This window comes from Simochromis diagramma, unplaced genomic scaffold, assembly GCF_900408965.1.
Source record: "Simochromis diagramma unplaced genomic scaffold, fSimDia1.1 OVJJ01000501.1, whole genome shotgun sequence".
Classification (NCBI taxonomy): Eukaryota; Metazoa; Chordata; class Actinopteri; order Cichliformes; family Cichlidae; genus Simochromis; species Simochromis diagramma.
Window position 1 is genome coordinate 5,202,736 of NW_024387320.1, and position 27,588 is coordinate 5,230,323.

The 27,588-nt window shown below is 42.0% G+C and overlaps 1 protein-coding gene across 4 annotated transcripts; it reads left to right on the forward strand.

Moving 5' to 3' along the window:
• Window positions 1–29: 29 nt before the first annotated feature.
• On the forward strand, window positions 30–27,532 carry tbc1d4 (TBC1 domain family, member 4). Of its 4 annotated transcripts, XM_040005780.1 has the most exons (24): window positions 30–541; window positions 696–1,137; window positions 7,460–7,588; window positions 7,679–7,910; window positions 8,976–9,220; window positions 10,278–10,367; window positions 10,680–10,784; window positions 10,881–11,013; window positions 11,139–11,230; window positions 11,322–11,432; window positions 12,162–12,284; window positions 12,806–12,856; window positions 15,572–15,789; window positions 16,260–16,421; window positions 17,937–18,094; window positions 18,797–19,003; window positions 20,435–20,596; window positions 20,747–20,905; window positions 21,948–22,048; window positions 22,164–22,307; window positions 23,198–23,357; window positions 23,513–23,682; window positions 24,136–24,312; window positions 24,944–27,532. In XM_040005780.1, exons 2-24 carry the CDS (start codon window positions 751–753, stop codon window positions 25,172–25,174), a joined length of 3,747 nt encoding a protein of 1,248 aa, XP_039861714.1. In that variant the 5' UTR covers window positions 30–541; window positions 696–750; the 3' UTR covers window positions 25,175–27,532. The 4 variants fall into 4 exon arrangements, with proteins under 4 accessions (XP_039861714.1, XP_039861715.1, XP_039861716.1 ...); XM_040005781.1 differs by having other exon boundaries at window positions 30–1,137; window positions 15,575–15,789; XM_040005782.1 differs by lacking the exon at window positions 16,260–16,421 and having other exon boundaries at window positions 33–1,137.
• The last annotated feature ends 56 nt before the right edge of the window (window positions 27,533–27,588 follow it).

Genomic DNA, 27,588 nt, shown 5'->3' on the forward strand with positions numbered 1-27,588 from the left:
CGGCTCTGCGCTGCCCACTCCTCCAGCACATGGGATGGATGGGCGGTTCGTCACAGGCGCGCAGCCGCTCCGCCTCCGAGGCGTTGTGGAAGGAAGGATCACTGACGGGAGACTGCGCCGCAAGACGATAAACAAGCATCAGTGTCTGTATTTTATTGTTCATCTGCAGAGAGAAATCGCAACGGTGGCAAAGAAGCGTTTGTGCACTAGGATTTCAGGACCGGGACGTTGGAAATGCGCCGCCCTGCGTGCGCATTCGGAGACAACGTCCAACGCGTCAAAGAAATCAGATTTCTCTGGGTGACTTGTGTTTACACGGGAGTCAACTAAAGCCACGTTTTTGGCAAGCTATCTTGGTTGGGACAGTATAGTACAGGGGTGTTTAACGCTTGGTTCTCCGCCTAAGCAAACGGTGGAGCGGAGCAGGGAGTAAAACAGCGAATAGACAGCACTCGAAGTTCTTTTTTTTTTTAATCCTTGAGGGAAAAACTGAACATCATGGAGAGTTGCAGCTGATCGAAAGGGCGAGCACATGTTGGAGGTTTGTTTGAGCGCTGCGTAAACTTTGTGTATGGATGTGGACATGGAAAGTGTTGCAAACTAAACACAACTACAGCTAGCCTCGGTGGCAAGAGGGAAAGATATATTGATAGTGTTTTATTTTTGTTTTGGGGTTGTTGTTTTTTTGGAAGTAGGATTTGCTCTGTGTTGTTGTCATCGAGTTTCGGGCGAAAAGTCTGCTGGGTCAACATGGAGAGTCACGACGAGAAGGAGAAGTCGGACAAGAGGTTCGCCCTCACTTACATCGGCTGGTCCCTGCTGGACAGGCGGACCACCCTACCCATGCTGCCGTGGCTGGTGGCCGAGATCCGCAGGCGGTGCGAGAAAGGCGACTGCGGCCCTGTGATGCAGCCCAGGGAAGTTCATCTGGTCCTCTGCCCCCCCTTCATCCGATGTGTCCCCACCACCAGCAACAACTCCTCAGTGTTCATATTCGAGCACAAAGCACAGCTCATATCTCGCTTCATTCACAACAGCAATGACCTCACCTATTTTGCCTATCTCCTGCGGGGCCAGCCCGACAACCCCGAGTCCGAGATGTCCTGTCACGTCTTTAAGGCCTGCGACCCCAACCAGGTAGGCCTGCTCCTCTCTGCACAGCACAGTTTTCAATACCATGAGCATGAATGGACCAAAACTCAGGCCAAAAAAAGTAACGTGGTGATCCATTAGGAACACACAAACACACTTATAAAAAAGCTTTAAATAATTTTTTTTTTTTACACCTAAGAAGACCTGAAGCAAGTATCCAAATCAAACGTCCTGAGTATATGTGACTAAATTAAATATGATGTCATGGTGAGGCAAACTATTTTTTTAAGGGTGGACTGATCCTGTCATTAGCTGTAAACTCAAAAACAATGGGATGTCCAACTAAGCCTGAAGTGAAATGTCTCCAAGGTGAAAGCTGTATAATTTAATCTCAGCCTCGCACAATATTTGATCAGTCGTTGGTCAAAATGTGTTTGTTTTGGGATTAAGTATTTAGGCCACTAGATGGTGGGCATGACAAACCCAGTACTGTGTTTTGTTTTGTTTTTTGGTTTTTTTTTTTGGTTTTTTTTTTGGTCAAAGTTAATCCATCCCTGGCCTTTCCCTGAGCTTAAGTACAGTGGCCCTGAAGCTCAGTGCAACGGAGCTTAAGAAATGACATATGGTTTCACCAATTTTGCACCACGAAGGGAAAATGATAGCTGAAAGCTCCCATTATAGAGTGGCATTTTCTGTCTTTGTGTCGGTTTATCCCTTTTGCAGCGTCATGTGTCAGACTGGAGAAGATGGGACTGTGTTTCCTGAAGTTGCAGTGCTCGGCGCTCGCGGGGCCGCTGTAGATCTGACATGTGTCTGGTGTCTGTGGTGTGACAACAACTGAATACAATATTGAGTCAGCACATTCACTTGCCGATCAGCATGCCACTCTTGAGTAATAACTGAAATAAACAGCCAGAAATCAGGAACGTGGGAGTCTGTGATTAAATATATATTTGTAGTAATCCTTTCTGCTCTTTTCTGAAAAGCAGTTCATAGCATATTTTTTTAGGAAGTTGCTGCACTCAATAGCCTACCCTAGTGTTTATCTGAGTTATCTTTTCTCTGATTTGGTGGTAGAGAATGTTATTTATACAAGATTCTTAAACAAACGCAGTTTAATCTTGGTGCCACCTCAATTCCTAATTCCATGCAACCCATTCTGAAGTCTAACATCCCTACTCATGCTAATCCTGTTTTCCCACTGACTCAGGAAATGTGCACCAGTAATGTTCACAAACACATATCTAGTTATGCTCACATTTTGCATTGATCTCAAGTGTGCCCGTGCCGTATCGTGTTTCCTGTGCAGGGGGCTGAGCACAATGTTTGTGTGTTAGTGAAAACTGAGGAGCAGAAGCGCCAGCAAGCTTAAGGCGTGCACACTTTCGAGGTCTCTGGCCTCTCTGCTAATGCCCGAATGTGTGTGCAGCAGTGAGAAAAGTATCTTGGAAGTACCTCATTCATCACTATTACGCAACGAGAACTGGTTTGGCAACCAGCAAGCCCAAGCAACGTGTGCAAGGTGGACCATGTGGAATGCATGGCTAATTCTACCAGTACTCTGTTGCCATGTACAACACCCTGTTGCGGCAACTGCTAGCAGTCTGTTTGTTCCATTTTCCATACATAAACAGCATTTATTGCGAGCATTCTTACTACCACGTTGTGCGTTTTCTCTTTTTTTCCAAACTGACTTTGAAGACACAAAAAATATTGCTTTATTTTTGGTTGGCAGGAATGGTTTCACATCTATTTTTAGTTGTAGAAATGACAGGCCTTCCTTGTGTAAGGAGATTTGGCATCTATCAAAATGATGAGAAAGGTTATAATGAAAAGACGCTCTTGATGTCTTCAAGAGCACTGCAACTTATTAGATCCTTTTGGATTTAAGAAATAAAACGGTAAAGGAATAGCCCTGAATATGCAGTTTGCCTACAAACGTGACATCTCTCATGTATGTGTTTCAAATGTCATCGTGCTAAAAATCAGGTTTGACCTCCTGGACTTGAAATGCAGCCTCGGTCCTCACGCGTTCACTGTTAGGGTTAACAAGACTCACATTAACATGCCATGGATAATATTTTGCTAAAGCATCAAAGGGAAGATTTGGACACAAGTTAAACTTTTTTTTCAGTTGAAGTGGGAGATGTTTACTTGACTTGTCTGTGAGACTGATAGGCACACATTCAGCACAGTCTCCAGTCAACACCACTGTGCTATTATCAAGCCAGCAACACACACTCAAGGCCTGCACAGCATAAACCACAGACCCCTGCATCATTTTTTTTAACCTCTGCTCTGACTTGGAACAGTACCACTGTGGAATCACTCACTGGGTAACCTGTTGTCTCTGCTGTGGGTGATGTTCATTTTCAGTCACAGTGGCACACACTGTTAAACTAAAATAGGAAAAGCCATTGTCTACCATTCAGCTTTACAAACCGTGCAGAGCTTGTTTTTTCATCTATTATATCAAGTGACTTTCCCTTTTGTGCCAAAGACAGGAATTGAAAAGCTTTTTTTCTTATATTACGTGCACCTGTTGCCCAGAGAAGGAAAAGTGGCCCAGTGTCTGTCTGTTAATGTGACCAGATTTCTGAGGCCACATATTTGTAACCGGTTATCATGATATTCTGTGCACAGTTAACAATGAAAGGGAAACTGTCTGCAGTCACTGATATGTTGTTACATGTCAGATAAGCATAACAAGCAGCTTTGAATACTTGAGTTCTTGGATTAACTTTATAAAAATGTATATTATTAGCAAGCTGCTTGTCTGGTAATTTGGTGTGACAGATAAGTCACCGGATCAAATACAGTCATGTGAAAAAGTGAGTTTTGACAGGACAGGCAGCCAGGTGCACAGTCGGGACCCCACCAAATTCACCCCAAGGTCACCCCATGCAACGCTCAGAGAGAATGCAGAAAAACCCAAGATCTACATATAAGACTGTAATTAGAGAAAATACTGAACAAGTATGGCTGATTTGGAAGAATATGAACACCTCTTACCAACTGTCACGCATGGTGGTGGAGGGGTGATGATCTGGGCTCGCTTTGCAGCTAAAGGCCCTGGGCGCCTTGCAGTCACAATGAACTCCTCTCTATACCAAAGTATTATGGAGTGAAATGTGAGGCCATCTGTCTGACAGCTAAAGCTTGGCTGAAAATTGGGTCATGCAACAAGACAATGATCCCAACCACAGCAGCGAATCTATAACAGAATGGTTGAAAAACAAGAATAAAGGTGTTGCAATGACCCAGTCAAAGTCCAGACCTCAGGTTGATTGAAATTCTGTGGCATGGACGTTTAGAGAGCTGTGCATAAATAAATGCCTGCAAACCTCATTGAACTGAAGCAAAGTTTTAGATGGCAAGCCAAAATTCCTCTGCTGTCATGCAAAAGACTGATAAAGTCATACAAGACAGAAAATTATTACTTCAAGTTGTTGCTGCGAAAATGATAGTGTGTACTTAGTTTTTCACAGGGCTGCATAAAACTCCATGAAAAGTTTCTTTTGCACATGGCTGTGAGTTCCCTCCTAAGTTTCAGTCAAATTAGAGCATAAACAAAGTGAAAAACAGTCTCTCCATAGTTGTTTTATTACCAGGATCTATGTTTACATATACACTTGTATTGGCACAAAAAAAAACAGACGTTTTACTGACGCATTACAATTTCCAGTTGTGACATCTTGTCACTGTGGCAGTAAAGATATCATAAGGAATTTTTGTTTGTTTGTTTGCTTGCTTGTTGTTGTGGTCAAATATGAATTTTGTTCAACTTACATTTGTCCTCAGCCACATGGAAAAGCACAGGCTACAGTGAGGTCAAACTTTAAATGTCAAGTGGCATCAGAACATCCTTGCAGAGCCAGAGCCACACAAAGACGGATATTTGGCCTTAAAGCAACTCCATAAATTGATGTTTATGATGTTAATAAGCTACAGTTTGTTTGTTTTTTCTGTCTTTCTATTCAATTTGGGCAACTTTCTAAGAACTTGCATCGCATGCTTTTAACTTAAAAGCATGCGATCTTTGATTGCTTCTGGTCTGACGTGGGGTATTACGTTTCATCTCTCGCTTGCTTTCTGTTTCCATTCTTATCTTTTTATTGACACAGTGATAACTTGTGCACCTCCAAAAGAGCCTAATTAGGCCTAATCACAGATATTGTGGCCGAACGTGAGACTCCGCAGCTTCTCAGCGGTCTGGCTTATTGCTGCCGATAATAGCAGCAGAGCAATGTGCCATCTACTGTAAGATCTGATGTTATTAGGGGCTTTTGAAGAGCGCTTGGACATGATGGGAGCTATGCACTGAGAGTACTCAGGACTCTAGCAGCTCAGAGGGCACTATTCCCGTGTTTGTTTTCACCTAAGCTCTAAAGCTCTGCTCTGCTACTGGTGTTTATAGAGAAGCATTGCTTCACAACCGCCGTCGCTTATATTGTTTAATGAAGCCAGCCTGTGATCACTGAATGTTACGCTAGTTTAAAGAACCGCTTTAGTGGGAAGAGGACGCTGGCTTTCCTTTATTTCCTCAACAGCTTTTCTGCCTGCCTGTCTGTGCATGTCTCCCTTCAAGAAGCGAGCACCTTTGCCGACTCTGTATTGGGTAGATAAGGAATAATTGATCGCACGGAGTGGCGCTTCGGCATCATCTTACTCATGTATAATAAAGCAGCTCCTTTTAATGTTTAGACAAACCTGTCTCTTTTTTTCCCCCTCCCTTTGTGACAAAGTGTTGTGGTGGCCAGCTGTAGTTCTCAGCCAACGAGACCTTTTGATTACCTCGACCTCGTAGTGTCAACACTGTCTTTTCCAATGAAGAATGCACTTTCCCACAAAATGTAGCCATCAAGATCCCATGTGTGGTTTATTTTTCATCCCTTGTAAGTTATTACAGCATGTTTTCATTTATTCACAACCCGCGTTTACAGAGAGCGCAGATATTTGTTTCTGAAGCTTAAAATGATCACCGCGATATTATTTTATCCTGAAAAGAAGTCAGCCAACAGTTTGAAAATCATTCACAGTTTCTGGAGTGTGGGATTAGGACTGAGCATCACCCCCACCCCAGCCACTTCCACTTTTCCTCATCTCAAGGCAACGCTCTGTCACCAGCCAGGAAAAGCGCAAGGCCTTGAGGGGGGAGGTGGGAAAGCAGGCGCTTAGAAAGTGGGACTTTAAAATAGCCCCAGTAGCAGACGTGCATTTGATCTCATTGCCTTTTATGAAAATCAGACACGGGCTTTGTCAGGATGTTTGAGTTCATTCACAGCTTTTCTTTTCCTGTTTGCCTGCCCTCCCCTCTCTGCGCTCTGTTGTTCTGGTCACACCTCTGAAGTAAGCGCCATGTACTTTGCTATACAACTTCCCTCTCCAGTCCACATTAGAAATATATTTGTTCAACTGCCTGTATCCAGCTCTTATCTGATCTGATGTGTGCAGTCTGTGGAGCTGCTGTTTGTTTTAGCCCTCACTGTTGTCTTAAACACAGTATTTGGCTGACCTTGACTGCAGCATTAGTTCCAGGCACTCTGCTTCTTTTAGGGAGCTTTAGCGTCGAGGCTTTCAGTCAGTTGTTTGCTGCCAAAATTTTAGTGCAGCGGTGATTCATTGCTCTCTGACTCCACTGCTATTGTTCGGTCCCCATTGTAAAAGTATTCAAAGCCTAAATTATGGTGGGGTGTTTTTTTGTCTTTGCCTGTTGTTTTTTTTTTTTTTTTTTTTTTAAATCTTTGACTTGTTATCAAAGCAAGCTGTTATCAAGCTTTGATGACACTAACACACTAGCTGCCTGCTAATGTTTAAGTGCCACAGTGTAGCAGCAATAGGCTTATTGACCTTCAAGTCTCGAGTTTCCCCCAGCCTTCTGTTTTCTATTCATTGCTGTAGAGAGTGGGTGTTCCCCATGGCTGCACGCCTACCTCTGACACCACTGTAGCTTTTGGTCCGTCTATTGTTAACCAGTTTTTGTTCAAATCTTATGCTCTTTTCAAGTTATTTAAATTTCAAGTCTAAATATGGTTTTATTTTATTTATGTCTTAACATGCATAACCAAAACAACAGTATTGATATGATTCCACGTAATTTTTTTACTGTTAATTTCTTACTTCCTTAGTTTTTATTTGTCATTTTGAGAATGACATGAAGCATTATTCATGTTCATATTTTACAGAACCTGACGAAAAGTTAGAAATTGCGTTGTTTTAGATTTTAGGGTTATGTTATACTCGTGCTCTTTCAATGTCTGCGAAGCTGGTGTTCCCCTCGACCTCCCTTAGTCTTTTTGTCATGGTTTTTCTTTGTTCATGTCTTCCTGTTCATCACATCCTTTCATTCCACTTGCCTCGCTTACAGGTCCCTGAGGTAATTAGTAACATTCGCCAAGTGTCCAAAACTGCGCTTAAGGAAGATGCCAAACCCAAACAGGAAACCGACGAGGCCTTCTACAACTCCCAGAAGTTTGAAGTGCTTTACTGTGGCAAGGTAGGAATCGGTGCATATGCCTTTAGAATGGAGTGTTTTTAAGATAACAAGGGGCTTCGATGAATGCTGTTGGTGTTGCAAAAATCCCAGGTGACGGTCGGATACAAGAAGGCTCCATCCACGCTCGTCGATGATTGCATCGACAAGTTTCGCCAGCACGAGATTGAGCGCAAACGCGTTCGACTCCTCAACGGTCAACGAGGATCCACGGAGAGCCCCCCTGTGGAGTTTCTCATGGGAGGTGAAGGAGACCCGCTCTCCTCTGCTCTGAATGAGACTATGGAAGACCCCAGAGGTCCTGGAGGGGAGGACGTGACCTCAGGTGGGGATGAACGCTTCAAACTAATTTATGATTAGAACAAGTTTTATTGAAATGATGTATGTGTGCACAGCAACAACCAGTAACTTGAAGGCTGGTCAGGTTCACATGTCCCACATTGTTGTAAGTAAATGCTGCTACTGTCAGTTTTGCAAGGACACAAAAGCTGATTTGCAACTCAAAATCAAGTTTAAACACAAGGAGACAAAGAGCGACTTTATAGACGTGTCTGTTCTGCACCCAAAATGACAACATTTGCTTGCATAATTTAGCTTCAGCCAAATAATGATTATAATGTTTCTTCTATTGGTTGGTTTACAGTGCTCACTTTGACTCAGTGTGGATTATTCTGTTTGTGCACCTCCTTGTATTACACTGTGTTCGCTGTTATGTTGACAGGCTAGTGTTCCAAATGGAAAACAGCAAGTTGCACGCTTACTTTTCACAAAATATGGCAGCCATCCACATTTATGTAATTATCAAGTTGCTGGCTATACAAGCAAAAATAGGAACTAGACTTAAAAAAAACTGTAATAAAGATAAAATATTTATAGGAAATATCCTTGGGTTTAGTATCTGTTAGTTTGGTAAAAACATGATTATAACTGAGACATTGATGGATGTGTTTATTGGAACTCTAAATGTATGCTTTCAAAAATTTCTGTGTTTTTATGGTAATACATGCGGTTGCTGAGTTTCCTAAAAAGACTAAAACTAAAACTGAAACTAACAAAAACTAAGCTGAACCAAGAAAATCAAGTGAAACTAAACTGAATTACAAACAAGATGAAAATGAAATTAAAATAAAAACTAAGTAAAAAATACACAATTATAATAACTCTGTTATTATCACTTTATGTTCATCAGGAGGCAAGTAAACCATTTACTAAAAACAAGAGGTCAATAGAAAAATCCAGGTTAATTTAATGACTCAGTCAAACTGGGTAATCCTGTGTACTTGGTAGAACAGCACTGGAGTATATCCATTAGATCAATAGCGACTAAAGGTTCTAGTGATGTAATTTTCTAAACTTAGGTGTGAGTTCATGTTTGATGTGTCTGATCCAGGTAAAGGTATTCTCAGCAGCGGCAGTCAGAGCAACCTACGAGGAGCGTTCCCCGAGTCCATCCAGGAGGACTCGGGATTCGAGGAGCCCCAGGAGTTTCGGACACGCTGCAGCAGCATGGTGGGGAGTCTGCAGAGGAAGCCGGGAGAAGGCATCGTCATGGTTTCCACACGCCGCCGTCACGCTAGCGCACCAAATCACGTTCAGCCTTCGGATGCAGACAAAAACCGCACTATGCTCTTTCAGGTAGGAGAAGTTGAACGGAGTAAAGGGCTGTGCTGTACTGCTAATGTGTTGGTGTCACAGTGAGAGCGCTTCTCTTCTCTTTGTCCAAATGACTGTTCAAGTTCTTTCCTTCGGTTCGATGCAGAACACTTATCAAAATAACAGTGTTCTCACATGAAAATCTTTGTCTAGTATGGAGAGAAGTGACTGACCTGGGCCCTGAAGGCATCATTTATATCTTAATAAATAATTTGCAGTGAGCTTAAAGGGATGTCCACCTTACGTGTATGTGCACGCAGTGTACAGTTGGGCTGACTGGGTGTCTTATTTTGCATTGTTTTGGATTTACTCCACTCTAAACATACCCTTTTCAATAATATGGATGGCTTTTTTTAAGCTCCTCATGCCAAACCATAATTTGTGTTGTAAAACTTGATTCCATCTGTTACACCAGAAAACCAAATGGTCGCTGGCCTCAGCGCTGTTTGTCACGGAGGCCTCCTTTGCATAGACTCTCACTGCTGAGGTTAACACCACCGCAAATCATTTTTATGTGCACGTGGCTGGCAGCTATAATGTGTAGACCAGCTTGGCCTGGTGTAACTGTTCCAGTTAATAAGGCCGTAACTCCTGTGGTATTAAAAAAAATAATAAAAACTGACTTCACCACTGCTCCTGTGATAACACACGGTCGCTGCTTCATGAGAAACATGTGCGCCGCACTGTGAGCCAGCTGCCATTCCTCACGCACCATGCCTGTTTCCTCATGAAGCTAATTTTAAAAACTAGAGCACCACGCTCGATGTGATACTGTACGTAGCAGTCAATTATGAGGAAAAATCATTAGCGGAGACTCGCTGACCCTGATTTTAAAGCGCACGTGAGCGTGTTTTATCTCTGTTGCCGATCGGGTCCCAGAATAATTATAGTCCTAGTCATAAAATGCTTAACATCACAGGAGATCCCAGTGTGTTTACACACATGCTCTCCCATCCGTGTTGTTTTGTGAGAACTTTTCATGCATCTATTACATGTTTTTGCTTCACTCTGTGTGACCGTGTTCTCTCGTGTTTCATAGGTTGGACGTTTTGAAGTAAACCTTATAAGTCCTGACAGTAAAACTGTGGTCCTGGAGAAGAACTTCAAGGATATCTCATCGTGCTGTCAGGTTGGTGTATATTTACTTGTAATGTTTACGCTGAAAAGGTCTCTCTTGTGTCTCTGCTGCAGCCCTAGCAACTGGAATCTAATCACAGAGAGCCTTTGCTCATCTTTACACAAGAGCAGACCTTTAGTGTTTATTCCTTAATTTAGTGGCAGATCTTTGTCAGTAATGTAAGAATACACTTCTTTTCACCTTTTGTTGGTTGTTTAGTAATTAAATATGATATAATTAAATCATCATTATGGTGTTGTGCTATAAAGTTCCACAGCTATCCCAGGCCTCTGAGGCTAGTTTGTCGTTTGCTCCCATCCCCAGGGTATCAAACACACTGACCATTTTGGATTCATCTGTCGGCACCACTCAGAGTCTGGTCCCAGTCAGTATGTGTGCTACATTTTCCAGTGTGCCAGTGAATCCCTGGTGAGTCACAGGAATTATGTAAATAAAATGAAATTCTTAAGTGCATGTGGCAAACATCTCTTTCTTTGTGCGTGTTCATTCGCCTGTGCGTGTCAGGTGGACGAGGTGATGCTGACCCTGAAGCAGGCCTTCAGTACAGCAGCCGCCTTACAAAGCAACAAGACTCAGATCCAGCTATGCGAAGCCTGCCCCATGCATGACCTGCACAAGCTCTGCGAGAGGATTGAAGGTAGGTCATGTCACCTGCATCAGACATCCGGCACTTCTCTCGGCTTTGACTCATGAATATATTGATGTTTCTCAGAGTTAAAGCAAGTTAAAGAGTACAGCTTATTTCATCTTCTCTGTTTCCAGGTCTCTACCCACCTAGAGCAAAGTTATCCATCCAGAAATATCTCTCCCAGCTGACCGACAATGAGCAAGCTGAGATTTTTGAGCGAGTTCAGGTCTGGCAATACAGGTGACACTTTGATACAAACATGTTATTTCTTACAGCTGTTGATTCACACTTGAGTGTTTGTGCATTCATTTCTGCAGAGACTGAAGCCTGCGTCAGACCAGGAGGAGAATGAGCTTGTGATTCTTCATCTGAGACAGCTCTGTGAAACCAAACAAAAGTCCCACCTCCACATTGGAGAGGCCCCTAAGGTAAGTGCACGAGAAAGCTCACGGTCCAGAAATAATTTCCAGCAAAGTGGTGTTTCTGTTGAATAGAGAATCGACACTTGGCGACATCACAGTTGTCGATCGATTTGTTGGTTTTACTCTAAATTTCATTTTGAAAAGCAAAAACAAACAGACAGGCTGGATCCTTAAAATGTTTCTAGTGGTCCTTAACATGAAATCTGAGAAACGTCAATTCAGACCCCTGATGGTTCTGAAAATCGCTTGCATGAAATGGCATAAAATCTGAATTTCTCAGACCGTATCCTAAGGTTTTGTTTTGGACTTTGTGTTGATAAAGGAATTGTGTAGAAATATTGATGGTAAAAGAACTCCTTAGCTGCTGTCTTAAATGTAAAGCTTGTTGCTTTGTATAGATGTAGATGTCCCTCTCCCTGAGACCTACAATGAACCGCTGTTTACATTCCGTGAGTTGCTGAGAGGGGAAACACGACATTTAAAGTATGAGAGGATTGTGGATAATTGCTTTGGAATGATATACCCTGAGCGATCTGCATGCTAAATATTATCAATCGTAGCGCAGGTCTCCAGCAGCAGCACCACTTCTTTTAAAGCAGTTAGCAGCTATTGGCTGTTTCTTGCAGGCTTTATCACAGGATCTGCAACTGTATTCGTACAGTGAACCTGTTTTGGTTTATAATTAAATTCATTGAAGTCTTGTTAATTAAATCTTTTTCTTTTGCGGTCTAACAGAATGCAGCAAACAGCTCAGCAGCAGGAGATGGCGCAGCCACCGGCAGTCGCTTCAAGCTCGACATTTTTAAGAATAAAGCGCGTTCATCCCTCACTAGCTCTCTGGAGAATATCTTTGCAAGGGTGGGTCTTTTTAAACATGTTTCCTTTTCTGCCACTGCCTTATCTTCCCCATTTCCTGCCGTTATATTATTATAACCATTTACTCATTTCCCCCAGTTTATCCCTGTCTTTTATGTCTTCGCAACAGACAGAAAGTAGAGCCGCCATGATGTTTACCTCTTACTAGTCTTCTAGGTTTCTGTTTCTGTGTCACTGTCATCACAGGGATTTGGATTGACCCATATCTGCCAGTGAGACAGCAGAATAATTCCTTAGCAGAGGCGTCCAGGAGAACTCTGCTGCCATCTGTTATTATCTTAGAGACTTAGCTGAACAATAATGCTGTTAGCCAGCGAGGAAACGTTTTCCCTTTGTTTCTTTCTGCTTCACTCTTAATCTAATCGCTGTTTCTTTTCGTCAGAAACAATTGTGTAAAAAAAAAAAAAAAGAAAGAGTGTTTTTACTTTTTTTAAAAAATGTTTTTTTTTTATATTTACCCACTTGTGTTTTTATAACTTTTGTACAATCATCTCTGTCACCAGGGTGCCAGTCGAATGCGCGGCCGCTTGGGAAGCATGAGCAGTTTTGAAAGAGTAAGTGTCCTTGAGGATGAACATGAGAATTCCCAGAGCTTCAGTCGGGGGACTCTGAGACTTCTCACTCTTACCCCGTGGCATCTAAAAGCATGCTATATTCCAACTGTGTCCTCGGGAAAGGGGCAGGTCGATAAGAATACTTTCACTTTCATCAGTGTCAGTAGGTGGATCTGCCAACAGTCCTCCTCGCATGAGGAGAAACGATTTTGTGCTGCGTTTTTTCCCACATAGTTTTATGATGAAGCTTGCACTGACAAAAAGGCAGAACAGTACAAGAAGGAACGTGTGTACAGAGCTGCTAGTGAGCCGTTTAAGGTTGTTGGCTCCCTTGTGGTTACTGCTGTGCAGAATGTGGAGTGAGAGCGTGATATGGTCCCTCTGACTCCTCATCAGTCATGATGGGTTTAGCAGTACGCTGCTACGATGAACAAGTAAACGAGCAAATTAACCAATTGAGTGCCAGGCACCCAATTTACAATCTAAAGGCTAGGTTAGGCTAAACCAAACCCAACATAAAGTTGTGGCTGGTGTAGCAATTATTTTATAATTCTATACTTAGAATTAATTAAAGAGGTTTTTAGCTTCTTTGAAATGCAGCAAAAGCATTTGTAACTAAAATGCCGATGCAGCACAGGGATGCTGGATTTTTTGCATGGGTTTTTTTTGTTTTTGTTTGTTTGTTTTTTGTTTTTTACCGTGCATTGTGTTCTGCATCCTGATTGGCTATAGACCATTGTCAATCAATCTCGTGCCGTGTCTTCTGTACAGTACAGAATGCGTCCAGCTTGTCAAATTTACATAAATCTTCAATCGCTAGCAGTGCTGCACTGTATGTTTGTAAGTTTTCTAATCACCAAACACAAATATGTCGACAAAACATCTTGCACTTTGGTTTCATTCTATAATACTGGACTTAATTTTCTACGAAGGTTAGAACTTGGAGAGTGTTTAAACAAGAGAGATTAGTGTGAAAATGTTCATGCCTGTCTGAGAAAAGTGTATAAAGTGTGTAGTGAGGGGTTTTACAGCCTTAAAACATCTATAATAATTGTAAAAAAATAACGTTGGCTACTTTGTGGATTTCACTTATCACGGGCTATTTTTAGAACGCAACTCCCGTGATAAACGAGGAACCACTGTATTGTTATATAACACATCATAAAGCACATGCTGTAGAATATTGTGCAAATGTCTCGAGCCGTCCTTCATTTTTCATATTTTCTTAGGAAAATGGGAAATCACCATAGTGATTCAGTGAAACATACAATGAAAGTACAGCATATAAGGCAAAAACAGAGACTGTACAATTCTAATAAGCTTGAAAGGCAATATTTGGTGTTGTATCATGATTTTAATTTGGTATTATTACAACGGCCTCTACAGTCACAAACCTGCTGGAGACCTGCAAACAGACTTTAAAGGGTTAAAACTACAGAAAAGAAGTGTTACTTGTTTTACTGAGGCCGCAAAAGTAGGAAATACTCTCTCCTTGTAGCAGATGTGTGACTTTTTTCACCGGATGTGTTAATACTGTCATATCAGATTTATTGAGAATACTAACCGCCAAGTAAGGACGATTATTAATACCAGTCTTCAAATGGCAGCTCCAAGTGTCTGGGAATTTATTAAGCTATTATTTCTCTTTCTTTTATCTATGATTAGCCGCACTGGCTATTGCTGGTTTTAACAAATGTAAGTGATCATTTATCATGGAGTGACATATATCATTTTAATTTATGAGGTTCAAGTAAAGGTTTCTGCCATTGAGATGTCTTTAAAAAGTCAGGAAAAAGTTGCTTTGATTGGGATTAAATGAGTAAGTAGTCTCGTGGGGATTCTGTCAGGATGTGATGAGCTGGTGAAAAGGAAATCCCACTCAGGATGTCCAGTTACGCATCTGCTGAGCCACGTGTGGCCTGGATTTGTCTTCTCGGCCCTGACGTAAGAGAGATTACTGCAAAAGTCTCTGATTTGAGTAAAATTCTATCATCAGTTTTTCCTAAAATTAACAACAGCATCAGGTTGTTAGATGACATCATCGTCTAGCGTGATTTGCAAACAGACCTCTTTCCAGTCTATAATGTCATCAGCTGTAGCCCTCAATTTTTTTAATGTCATCAGCTGTAGCTGATGACATAAAAAAAAAAAAAAAAAAAAAAAGCGCATTGAAAGCAGCAGCATGACCTAACCCTGATCTTAAATAGGGAGGTCTCTAAAAGCATGATGGAAGGAGATAGGAGGGCTTTCGTGTACAGTTGCGTGTCATCGAGGTCCTCCCCTCCAATGGTGTGTGATGTTGTGAGTCACAGGACACTGGCCATTAGAATACAATAGATGTGGGAGTTGTGCCACCAGACATGAGGCAGCACGGAGTGATAGCGTGGAGTATAAAGTTGAACCATGGACTGAGGCTTGCTGTGGGTTGAATAGGTGAGTGTGAGATTGAGTGTTTAACTTGGCTGTGAGCTGTGTCGTGTGGTTTAACTTCCAGTGAAACATGGACTGATTTTTCACTTTTTGACTTTTGCCTTCTGTCACTGACTTTTGGTTTGATTGTATGATCCACAGAAATTGAAGCCATTCATAAAAAAATGTATGTGTATGCATATATATATATATATATAAAATGTCATTAAATATGCATCACTGGAAAACAGTGAAGTCATAAATATGACTGACTGCTTCCCACCTTACACATTCTGTCCTCTTCAGCAGGATGAGGAATCTCCTGGTCACTCCCCCCCAGGTTCCCCTCCTGCCTTCCCGGACGAAGACCCGGAAGCTGGCTTTCAGTTTCGTCGGCGCGCTCACACCTTCAGCCATCCACCTGTGAAAAAACGCATCTCCTTCGACGGCCAATTGCCAATACAGAACAAACCGACTCCACTTCGCAGACAGCAATCCGTTAACCCAGAGTTGCTGCAAAGCAGGTGAATATAAGCTAGTTTACAGTTAATCACCCTCTGCAGTTTTAAAGAAGGGTTCTGCGTCTGTTTGGTGATATTTGCAGGAGTTAAAAATTTGTTCCTTTTTGCAGTTATACAGATCCCCTCCCTTTCCGCCTTTGCTGGATTGAGCTTTTGTGTTTTGTTTGAAGATATGGCTAATGCTAACTTAATCATTAGAACTGGTTGCTTTTCTTTTAATCGCGTCAACAGTGTGTGTGCACAGACATTGTAATCTATTTGCAGCACTTTGATCAGTCTATAATCTCTTCACCTTCTGCCCCGCTGTCCTCGAACAATAGCATCACAAGTTTCCTGTCACTGTTTTGATCCCTCATAAGCTCCCCACTTGTTTTTTTTTTTTCCCTTATTCATTTCTGTGCTTGGACCGAAAGCTCTTTGTTTTGTGTAATGTTTTTCTTTATTTGTGGGCATTTCATGTTTGGCCCGCCCAGTCCCGTGGCTGTTTCAAGAACACGCAGTGTTTCGGAGAGCGAGTCCTCCTCCTCCTCCTTCAGCCTCCCCTCCTCCTTCACTGCTCCCACTTTCCTGAAAAGCTTTTACCAGGGCTCACTGGGTTCCCTGAGCTCCCTTCCAGACAGTGGGAGCCTCAAGAGGTGAGAGGGGGGTGCTCAGGCAACCCCCCTTGCTTAGACTGAAATGCACCCCATACCGGGGACTTCATCAGGAATGAGATGGGTGGGAGGGACAGGCTGTTCTTTGCTGGCAGTAGCAGTATTCCCATTGGCTGTCAACACCTTTTTAACACCCAGCTTTATTGCCCTGTATCTCTTTTTCTGTATATCCAAAGCAAATTTGTCTTAGGATAAAATTCTTTTTCATTTTTTTCCACGCCATGTATGCAGCTGGAGCCATCCTCTTCCTGTTTCTCTCAGCAGGGGATGCTGATGCATCCCTCCCTTGTTGCATTTGCATGTGCATTGCAAGCTTTTTGCTTTAATAACTGTGTCTCACAGCTTTAACCTTCATCCTTCCTGACTGGTGCAAGAGTTGCTACTCTAACTCGGCATGCTAATAAGATTCCCTGATACGTTTATGTTCAGCAGTTGCTATTAATGGTTAGCTTCACAAATAAGCAAATATAGTATGTTTGATACCTGATGGTGCAGCAGTAGGAGCAAGTTTTTGAGCACAGCTTACAATGATGATGAATGAGAAGTTTAAATGACACAGCACTGGAGACACTTGATCTAAATACTCCAACGTGCTCGCAGCCTAGTTTGCTTTGTTGATTGCACTGTATGACAACTTTGCCCCTTAGGGACTTGGCGAGCATGAAAACATAGCAAGAGGTAGCAGGTCAGGGGAAGAGTTTTAATCTGTTAAAGAGACAGTGTTATATGTGTAGAACAATTGTTTTCTCAGTGCCATTTGTTTCAATCCAAGGTCACTTCCTGTTTTTCACTGCCCACGTGATCCGACGGGCTCTTGTGTGCTAAACAAGCTCGCCAGCTGTTTAAGCGACACTGAGCGAGAAGCGAAAAAGCTCTGTTCTTGTGCAGACTAAAGAATGCAATCTGCACTTTCAAAGGAACTGAATTAAAATTTGCTTAAATTTTCACAACCCACTTTTGCTCTTGCAAGGCTGGTAATTGTACGCTTGTGTAGAAAACCTCTGTTGACATGGATGAGAAATGGGACGTTCGGTATTCAGTTCAGCAGCACCAGCCAAGCTTGCAACAATGTTCATCACGGTCAGCTTTTACCGGCATTTATTTGCTGAGTTGGAAGGAAAACATTTGCTACGAGGTGGGGAAGTTTTTCAGTTCTGATTTTTCATTTCCACTTACTAAACCAACTTCTTTTTCAGCAGATGAACACACTTGCATGCACCTCAGCTGTGGCCGATGTTTCTCTTTTACATGCTGACTTTGCTGTTTTATTAACATTTACACTGGGAAGGAGTTAGTGGCTGGCGCAGTATGTTGAAGTTTCATCTTGACTATTTTTTTATCAGTCCAGAGAGCTTGTATTATTTTACCACCATTGTGTGTATGTGTGCTTATGTTTGTGTGTCTGCATTTGTAAAAGTGTGCTGAAAAGAGAGTCTGTGTAAGCTGACACCTGACTCGTTTGTCAGGTGTCACTGACGCTGCTGTTTTCTCTCGTAGCAATGGCGAAGGCAGGAAGAGGACTCTGTCTGGCTGTAGCAGTGACTCGTTCAGCGGGGGTCTCCCTCTGAGCCCACGCAGGGTCTCCTGGAGACAGAAGATCTTTCTGAGAGTCGCATCGCCAATGAACAAGCCATCTGCATCCATGCCGCACACAGGTCTGGCAACTCGATCCTTGTAAGAGTTCAAGAAACACAATGTAAAAGCTTTGTATAATCCACAGATCTACTAGAAGGCAGATCGAATCTTCTTCTAAGAAATGACAGTACCTCAAACAGATTTTTAAATTCCAGGCTTATACGCAAAGACTGAGGGTTGAAAAAGAGCAAAGGGAGAACAAGTAGCTTTATACCATTGTTTTTCCCCCATGAATAAGTCTCTAACAAGGTTTTTGACCAAGCAGCATTGCAAAATTGTATCATGATTTTTATTTACGACTGATTTAGTCATATATAGTTAGAATATTTTCTGACTGAAGCCAGAAAAAACAGTTTCATTTTTTTGACTGCTTTCCTGAGTTTTGTCTCCAATTTTGAAAGTCAAACATCTGTCTCTAAGAAGTGATTCTGTTTCTTTTGTCCTTCTGTTCAGTTAAAATTGGTCTGGGTTTATTGGAGCTCCCTGCTGTGTTTTTGCTGCATTGATGGGAGCAGTGAGACTGTTAATACACTGTAAAACCAAAGCAGATCAGAAGCTAGAGCAGTCTGAATGCCTGTGTGCAGCTGCAGAGCTGAGTGCTAACAATCTGTGAACTACCACTGCAGAAAGCCCATTTTTATTTTCTAGCATTCATTGTTCCAAAAGCTTTGACTTAACAATATATTTTCTATATTTACCATGTGTTGGATGTTGTGTTTCAGACGACTCCGAAAACAGGGAGTTGTTGCCTCTCTCCCCTCGTGCCTCATCTCTGGACCCTTTGGGTCAGCTGCTGCCCCAGGCAGGCGACCCTGGGTCAGAGAAGAAGTCAAAGAGGACGGCAGCTGACTACCGGGCTCTCTGGAGGACAGCTATCCACCAGCAGATCCTCCTGCTGCGCATGGAGAAGGAGAATCAGAGACTTGAAGGTGAGTCTAACTAGTTAATTCTACACAAAGTATAGTGAACTTGAGTGGAGCCTGGTACTATGACTGATATTGATATTACCGCAAAAGACTTCAAAGTGTATATAAGTATTTTTTCCCTTCAGTAACTGTTAGTATCTATAACTTGAAAGCTTGGATATCATTGTTAAGTTATATTAAGCTAGGAAGATATTTATTACAGTAATAATTTAAACTCCTGTCTCTTTACTTCACCTGTCATCTAAACTTTACACTCATCCCTTACCCCGTACTCCAATCTTTAAAGTCTTGTCATTCCCAACTGAAGCTTTATGATCATGGACAGAGATAAAGGAGCTGAGGTTAGCAACTCGTTAAGCTCTTTCATGTTTTGTTTATTTTCAGAAGTCTGGTAACGCCATACTGGTTTTGGGACACTTGAGCAAAGCTACATTTAGTTTTGGTTTTGCAGCACTTTCAGATAGACAAACTTCTGTAGAAGCGGTAGTGTAGCTTACAGTGAAGTCTTGCAATTTTCCTTTATAAAAAGACTGAAATAATAGCACCAGTAGTGCTACTGTGAATTGTCCAGATGCAGCTTTGCAAACCTAAGGAAACAAATGGCTAAAAAATGACATCAAGTGGGTTATTTTGGGGGCTTTTGGGGCTTTATTTTTATTTTTTTTTAGCATGTTATTTTTGGCGATTGGGAACAGCTATCTTATTATAAAAAGATAATCTTTAATGAAGTTACCCTTTAAAATGCTAAAGAAAAGACCTAAGATCATAATATTTTGTAAATGCCCAGATCAAACCATGGACCTAATAAATATGTTGCTTCCAGTGACAGACAGGAGAAGTACTATGTGTCGCTTTTATATTCTGAACACCAACACATCTCTTTCCCTTTGTTTGCTACTATGACATCAATGCTGGTCTGAGGACCTAACTGTGAATAACTATTTAATAGAAGGTAAGCAACATAAAAGGAGAATTTGGAATAAAAATAAAAGCAGATATGTTTTTGCATGCGTCTGGTGGCTGGTTATTGTACCATTCGATTCAGCTTTTTTTTTTTTTTGCGTGCATGGTGACCATACTTTATGATTTCTGTTATCTTTTGTGCTCCCATTATGCTGTTGTAAGTTTCTCCATGCCTATTGTGGCTTGCGTTTATGTGAAAAGGGTTTCCATGTTATCCAGTGATTAAAGGTTGAAGCCGCGATGCTTTGTATCCACGCTTTCTCTGGAACATGAAATCTTTTAATTGTCATTATTCTTTGCTACAAATCCAAAGTTATAGGGGCTTATTTCAAAGTTGTTGGCCTTTAGTCTCGTTTTTTTTTCTTTTTCTGAAAACAGAGTCTTTAATGGACTTTAATGTATTAAATATGAGTCGGTCGCTTTTTATACTGATATATATATATATATATATTCATATACATTCTGTTGCAGCGAGCCGAGATGAGCTGCACATCCGCAAGATGAAGCTTAACTACCAAGAAGTGAGCGAGTGCTCCAAAGATGCACAGGCTTTGTGGGAGAGAAAACTGACAGCCCCGGGCAGAACAACGGTCCCACAAGACAAGGAAGAAATGTATCGTGCCCTCTGCCAAGGTGAGAGGCACTAAAAAAAGAAAAAAAGAAAACCGTATCACCAGTGGCATGTAAACAGCGCTATAAATAAATCTGAAACTCCCCACAGGACAACAAACATTGTAAGTTAACATTGTTTCTTTTATTTCTGTTGTGGTTCTTTGTGTGCAGGAGTTCCAAAGAGCAGACGCGGGGAAGTCTGGTTGCTTCTTTCCCATCAGCACCGGCTGCGTCACAGACTCCCGCCACGTCAGCTAGCCCCGGATACCCACTACCATGACCTCCTCAAGCAGCTCACCGCACAGCAGCATGCCATTCTGGTCGATTTAGGTGTGCACAGGACCACAAAAACCCACGAATTTCATCAAAGATACAGATACAATCTATGCATGTAGAAATGTTTCTGTGTCTATGTGAAAAAGAAAGTACACCCCATGATTCAGTTTGTAGACTCTCCTTTAACATGTATAAGTTTGTCAATTTTTCACGTTATGGTGGAGGTATTTTGGCCTACTTTTCTTTGCAACATTGCTTCACTTCATTGGGGTTTTCAGGCATTTGTTTATGAACAATCTGGTGTAAGATCCAGATTTGACTGTGTGCTTGTGATCATCGCCCTGTTGCATGACTCAGTTTTGACCTCACATTTGACTGTAGAATACTTTGTTTGGCTGCAAGGTGCCCAGGTCCTGTGGCTAAAAAACGATCCCAAATCATCACCCCTCACAGCATATTGTGCTGATATGCTGTGTTTGGTTTTTGCCAAATGTGGTGCTGTGCATTATGGCCAAAGGACAAAGGACTGCAGAAGTCTGGGAAACCTTTCAAAACAAGCTGCAATACTTTCTACATTCTTTTTCTGATTGTAATGAACTCGAGCATTTAACATGCTAACTGAGGCCTGTAAGATTTGAGACTAAGCTCTCAGGTGTTTTACAGCTTCTTTGAGCATTATATAGTCTGACCTTTTGGTGAATTTGCTGGTACGTCCACTCCTGGGAAGATTGTGGTATTGTGTTAACACACACCTGAAAGCTCCAGACCAGCAAACTGATATAAACATCTGATATATATATTAATTAGCTTCTGGCTGCTACAGAACCTCTGAATTCCAATGAGAACAGTAAGGTTATGCAGGAATGCACAGAGAAACTTCCTTTTTCACATGACACACGCTGTATCTGTTTATGATTATATATGTTGAGGAAGGCCGGAAATCTGAAGATGGCCTCAGCTGGTCCTTCAGCAAAGGCGACTGTTTTCAGAGCTGTCACTTCAGTATTGTTGCTCGTAGTTTAATGTGTTAACCAGAAAACAAAAATTCCTGGTTATTTTTCTCACATTTACTCTCGCTATCTGTCTCTCTGATTAGGCCGGACCTTCCCCACCCACCAGTACTTCTCAGCCCAGCTTGGCGCTGGACAGCTCTCCCTTTACAACCTCCTGAAAGCTTACTCTCTGCTGGATACAGAGGTACATACTGTAATCCCCACAGTGGCTCACTTTAAGGCCTGTACTGTAATGATTGTTGTGAAATTTGCAATAACCCCCTTTTTAAACATTTTTTTAAAATTCTTGTGCTGCACAGGTTGGCTACTGCCAGGGTATCAGCTTTGTGGCTGGAGTTCTGCTCCTCCACATGGGTGAAGAGCAGGCCTTTGACATGCTGAAGTTTCTCATGTATGACCTCGGCATAAGGCGGCAGTACAGACCCGACATGGTCTCTCTGCAGGTCAGTGGGTGGAATGAACAACTTATTCTGTCACAATGTCCAGTGTTTGTGTTCATTATGTATTGCAGGAATATTTGCAAATGTTAAGCTCCAGTGCCACCGCTGACTGTAGAAACAATGCTGTGCACAATAACACATGCAAATGTCCATTGCCAAAGGTGGCGTTCAGTTTAAACAAATTCCAATCTATTCGAAACAGTTATACAGTAACAAATGCTTGTTACTGCATAACTGCTATAATGCTGTAAACATTCACTTTTAGCTGTTACTTACTGCTGCACGAACCCTTGTGTGGGTTTTATTAGCTACCAAGAGCAAACAGCAGTTAAGTGTCTCCACCTCTTAGTCAAACCACTCCTGCTCTGTATCTGTTAAACATCATCTGACCTCGCTGCAGTTACAGCATCAGCAGGCGTGGTAATATTTAATCCGCTTCAGGTAACTGCTGAGCCAGGTCTCTCTTCCCTGCAGGGTTTACACTTTTAATCCAAAGTTTTTAAAGTCAGGAGGAGTTTCGTCTGTTTTCTCTGCACAGTGGCTCAGTTTGAGGGAGCTAAAGGTATTACTTGCTTTCTTTTTAACTGTCAGGAAATTGTAAAACTTGATAACTGTCTAATTTTAGCCTGAGCTAACTTCTGCTTCCTTTTTCTATTGGTTGTGCTTTTGACTAACGTGTTGTTAAAGAGCACAGATCATCAAATGTCTGGCTGTGACGCATGTCTGAGCAAGTCTATGAAATAATAATACTTAAAGGGCTCTGTGTTTGGATAAAAGTTGGCTTGCCAGCTTGTGATTCCTGGATTGCTCTGTGACATTCTGTTAACAAGTCCTGACATACCAGTTCGACGCAGCATGTTTTGACCTGCTTCTGTGTTTATGTGTGTGTGCAGATTCAGATGTACCAGCTCACCAGGCTGTTGCACGACTATCACCGTGAGCTGTACAACCACTTTGAGGAGCACGAGATCTGCCCGAGCCTCTACGCCGCGCCGTGGTTCCTCACGCTCTTTGCCTCGCAATTCCCACTCGGCTTTGTGTCCCGCATCTTTGGTATATACATATCTTTGATACTTTTTCTTTTTAGATTAATGGTTTGTTTGCTCACATGCAAAAATGGATATGATAATTTAATTGTCTGCTAAGCCCTACAGCTCGAGGAAAAACACCGTAAATCACTACTGGTTTATGTATTGCCTGTTTTTCAGATTTTTTGTTTGTCGAGGGATCTGAGGTGATTTTTAAAGTGGCCCTCTGTCTGCTGGGCAGCCATGAGGGGGAGATAGTTGAGTGTGACAGCTTTGAGAGCATTGTGGACTATCTGAAAACGACACTCCCCGCCCTCAGCCACACACAGATGGAGCAGACCATTGCTAAGGTACACAAACTGCCTTTTTTTTTTTTTTTTTTTTTTTTTTACAGTGCCAGATTATTAAACAAACAGTAACACTTGGAAGTGCATCCTGGCCCAAATTTGATACTAGTGAAAGCTCAAAGCTCAAATCCTTACAACATCCATCAACCACTAAATAACTGAAATTCATGGTTGGTGTCAAAGAATGCACTTTGTTCCCTAGCGACTTGTGGTTGCCAGGGGGTCGGTGACCAGTCTCTTGGCCTGTGTCAGTAAGGCTTCAGAATATGCTTTTACCTCAGAAAGGTGCCCACGTGATTTGAAGCTGTTTGTAAGATCACTTTCGTCTTTTTGTGGCTATTTGTTGATGAACTCTCCATGCAGGTGCATTTCCATTGACCTTAATGTTTTGGTACCAGAGTGTTGTACGATAACGAGCTGTCTTTCAGTGGCATCTATCTATCTGTTGATGGCCAGGTAATGGAGATGGACATCTCAAAGCAGCTGCAAGCATACGAAGTGGAGTACCACGTTCTACAAGATGAGATGTTAGAATCTGGACCACTGCCTGATGACTCTGAGCGGCTTGACAAGCTGGAGAAGACAAATGCGCAGTTGAAGAAGCAAAATATGGAGCTGCTGGAAAAACTTCAGGTAAGGAAGTGAAGGTTCAAACCTCTATGAGACCCCAGCCCCACCCACTCCCCTGCCGGGTGTTACTTAATTTTGACGTGACTATGATATAATTGAGGTAAACATTTTAACCCAGTGTCACTGTGTGGAGACAATTTTGAAGCCAGTAGTAGTACCTAAAACTACCTATAGATGGCACTAAAACACAAGTTAAAAACACAGTACCAATGTTTGTAAGACAAAGGGACTAAATGCTGCATGCTCTGCAGATATCGCTTCACTAATGTTTAAAGTAGAACCAGTAAAGTCACACCTGATGGTCTTCATATAAATACACGTTAAAGAAATATTTATTTACTGTCCCATCTGTCTCGTCTGAGTCACACCTATGGTGTTGGAAATCTGCTCGTACAACATTTAACAAGTGCTTGTGATTCTGTAAGAAATAAAATCATATTTGATTTGCACTTTTAAAAAGGTCACGTGCTATCGTGTGACTACAAGTTACAAATTCTTCCTTTTTAGACTTTTAGTTTAGTTCTGAGATTTTGTAACTGTATTTTGTAACCTATATTATTTTCACCTCCTGTTTAAATGTTAGTCTATACATTGTACTCTGTGTGCTCTAACATACAATGTATGTGTCCTCCAGGCTGCGCGGCAAAAGATTCAGACTCTGGAGACGAGCATGGAGAACTTCCTTTCTCGGGAGAGCAAAATGAAGCACATGATTCGCTCTCTGGAGCAGGAGAGGGCAGCTTACCAGAGAACCATTGAACGCATGCGCTCGTGCCTTCCTCCTGACGCCTTGACAGATGTAGAGATGACCCAGATCAAAACAGGGCCCAACGGGAAAGCCAAAACAGCAGCCAAAAAGCCCTGATGGCAACCAGGGTGCCGGCTGCTGTGGGCCAGACGCACAGGCAGATACCGAAATGAACAAATGAAGACTGTTTTGTGGAAAGCTGCTGAGTTCCACCGCATTGTTGTAATGCTGTACAAGAGCTGTACACCATTTTTTTTTTTCTTTTCTAAATGTGTTTTGTCTGAAGTGGAGACGCGCAGACTGTATAGGGAAATATCTATGTGATATTTGTCAGAAGATAATAGCGTAGTGGGAGGAGAGTTTCATCTGTATTAGCAAACAGACCGTTCCCATAGTGCATTGGAGCCACTGTTCGTCTCATCCATTTCACTGCCAGTTTGAAGGTGAGATCAAGATGCACACCATCCTTCACTTCTGAGATTTTTTTGGTGAGAGTGAGAAACGGATCTGCTCCTGCAATTTTTTTTGTTTGTTCTTTGAGCACTACCTTCATTCTCAGCAACACTACAAAAGTAGTGAACAGAAGGTGCCTATTGGCAAATAATCTTTTGGACCTCAGGGTCAACTTATAGCCATTACCAGTGTCTTTGATCTTGGAGTGAAGATCTCGTTGTTTTTGATATCTTCAAACTTGTGTCTGCGATGGACGCGCAGCCTCAGGCTATTGATGTTGCTTTGTTACTTCTGTTTAATTCACTTGAAATTTTTGTGAATGTAATTTCTCTCCAAAGATCACGGTGAAAATGTGTCGTTCCCCACCTCGCCCACCTACAGAGACATCTGAGCACACATCTGCCATATTAGGCTTTAAACTTCTGCGGATACGTATATAGTATCATGTTTATCTCTTGGCATCGCCTCACTGCCTTCACGTGAGAGAGCTTTAGTACTTGCACTTGCTACTTTTAAGGAGGAAGTGTTTCTTCCAAAGCTCAGGCAGGATGTGTGGTTGTCTGCCTTTTCAGTTTCCTGTGTGACTGACCGCGGTGTCGCCTTCTTTTAGCACAAAGATCAGACACTGAGACAGAGTTCACACTCCCCGGGTGCCGAACAACAGACCAAGGTGGAGGAGTGATCTGAATGTACATCACATGGTTCTCTCAGAGAAGAAAAAAGTCTGTATGCGATTTTTTTTCTCTTTTGTTTTGTGTGTAACAGTTGAATGCAGGTAGCTAGTCCTGTAGATCTAACACACAGTGGCAGTTGCTTTGCTGGTTGTCACACGTCAGCATGTTTGCATTAAAACTCAAGTGTTTAGGTGAGCAGAGCAGCAGTAAAGGAGAAAACTTGAAGACACTTGAGTGTTCTATTCACTGGTAGGGAGTCTCTCCTAATACAGGGTAATATATACAGTATATAGGCACACACAAACACACACTGTGATGTGAACTGCCTGGCTGTAAGGACAGACGGTTTTATGAGTTCAGCGAGTGTCCCTGGCTCCCTTTTCAGTTTTGTTTTAGCCCACCCCTGTGTCTGACTCACCATCACTGGTTCTGATTGAAAGCAAAGCAGTCTTGGGCTTGACTTCACTTTGAGAAAACGCCCTTCCGTTTAAACCAAGGTGATGTCTATCAAAGGGAGGGGAAAAAAGTACCCACTAACAGTGTCTATCACTCTTTCCGTCCTTGGTGACAAGTTGCGATGACACATTTGTCTGTTTCACTTTTTATTTTTAAATGTCAGTACATGTGGGCATGTTCTGTGGCAGACAATGCAGTGTGTTGATGTTAGGAATCCTTTACCCAGAGCACAGCAGCTGTTCCACGCAAGGCTGACGAATCGAGCCCGATCGTCTCGGTCAGGGTGGGAATTTGTCTCGTAATTGATGCGATTTTGTTCAAATTCAGGCCAAACTTTTCATACTTTATGGAGAAATGGCCACATCTTTACAGCAGGGATTTTCTAAATAGTTAAGAAAGGAAAACATATCAAACGACAAATTGTTAAACATCCATTCTTCACCACTCCCCTGCCTCTTTTTGCCTGTGTTTTGCTTAACTACAGAATTTGTGAATCTTAGAAATAGGTCACCGAACCAAAGATGTGATTGTTTTCCAAAAGCAAATTCATTCAATCAAAATGAAGTGACATCTGTTTGCAATCTTTTGGTTTTTACTATGACAAGAACTCCAACAGTTACCAAATATTGGTAATTTAAAAACACAAAAAAGGTGCATTTTTTTTCCCATCATGTTCATTTTTTGTGCCAAAGATGGCCTTTGTTTCTTTTATTCAGAGTTATGATAAAAGCTTCTTTTTGATATCTAATGTAAAGCACGTTCAGGTGCTGAGTCTTGACTTCTACAATAATGTGTGCATCACTGTGTTTTAACAAAAGACTGTCAACACGAGGGCTACCGAGAGGCAAAGAAACTGTCATGAATTCTTCAATAAACCTCACCTTGCCTTTTTTTTTTTTCTTTTTTTCTGTCTACTCATGTCCGAATCTCTTTCTTGCCCAGTAAGCT

Excerpts from the sequence above, each read along its gene's own strand:
- tbc1d4 (XM_040005780.1), top strand. The coding sequence starts at position 751 with ATGGAGAGTCACGACGAGAAGGAGAAGTCGGACAAGAGGTTCGCCCTC. Across the intron at positions 11,433-12,161 it reads ACATTGGAGAGGCCCCTAAG|AATGCAGCAAACAGCTCAGC; the intron begins GTAAGTGCACGA and ends GCGGTCTAACAG. Across the intron at positions 18,095-18,796 it reads TGCATCCATGCCGCACACAG|ACGACTCCGAAAACAGGGAG; the intron begins GTCTGGCAACTC and ends GTTGTGTTTCAG.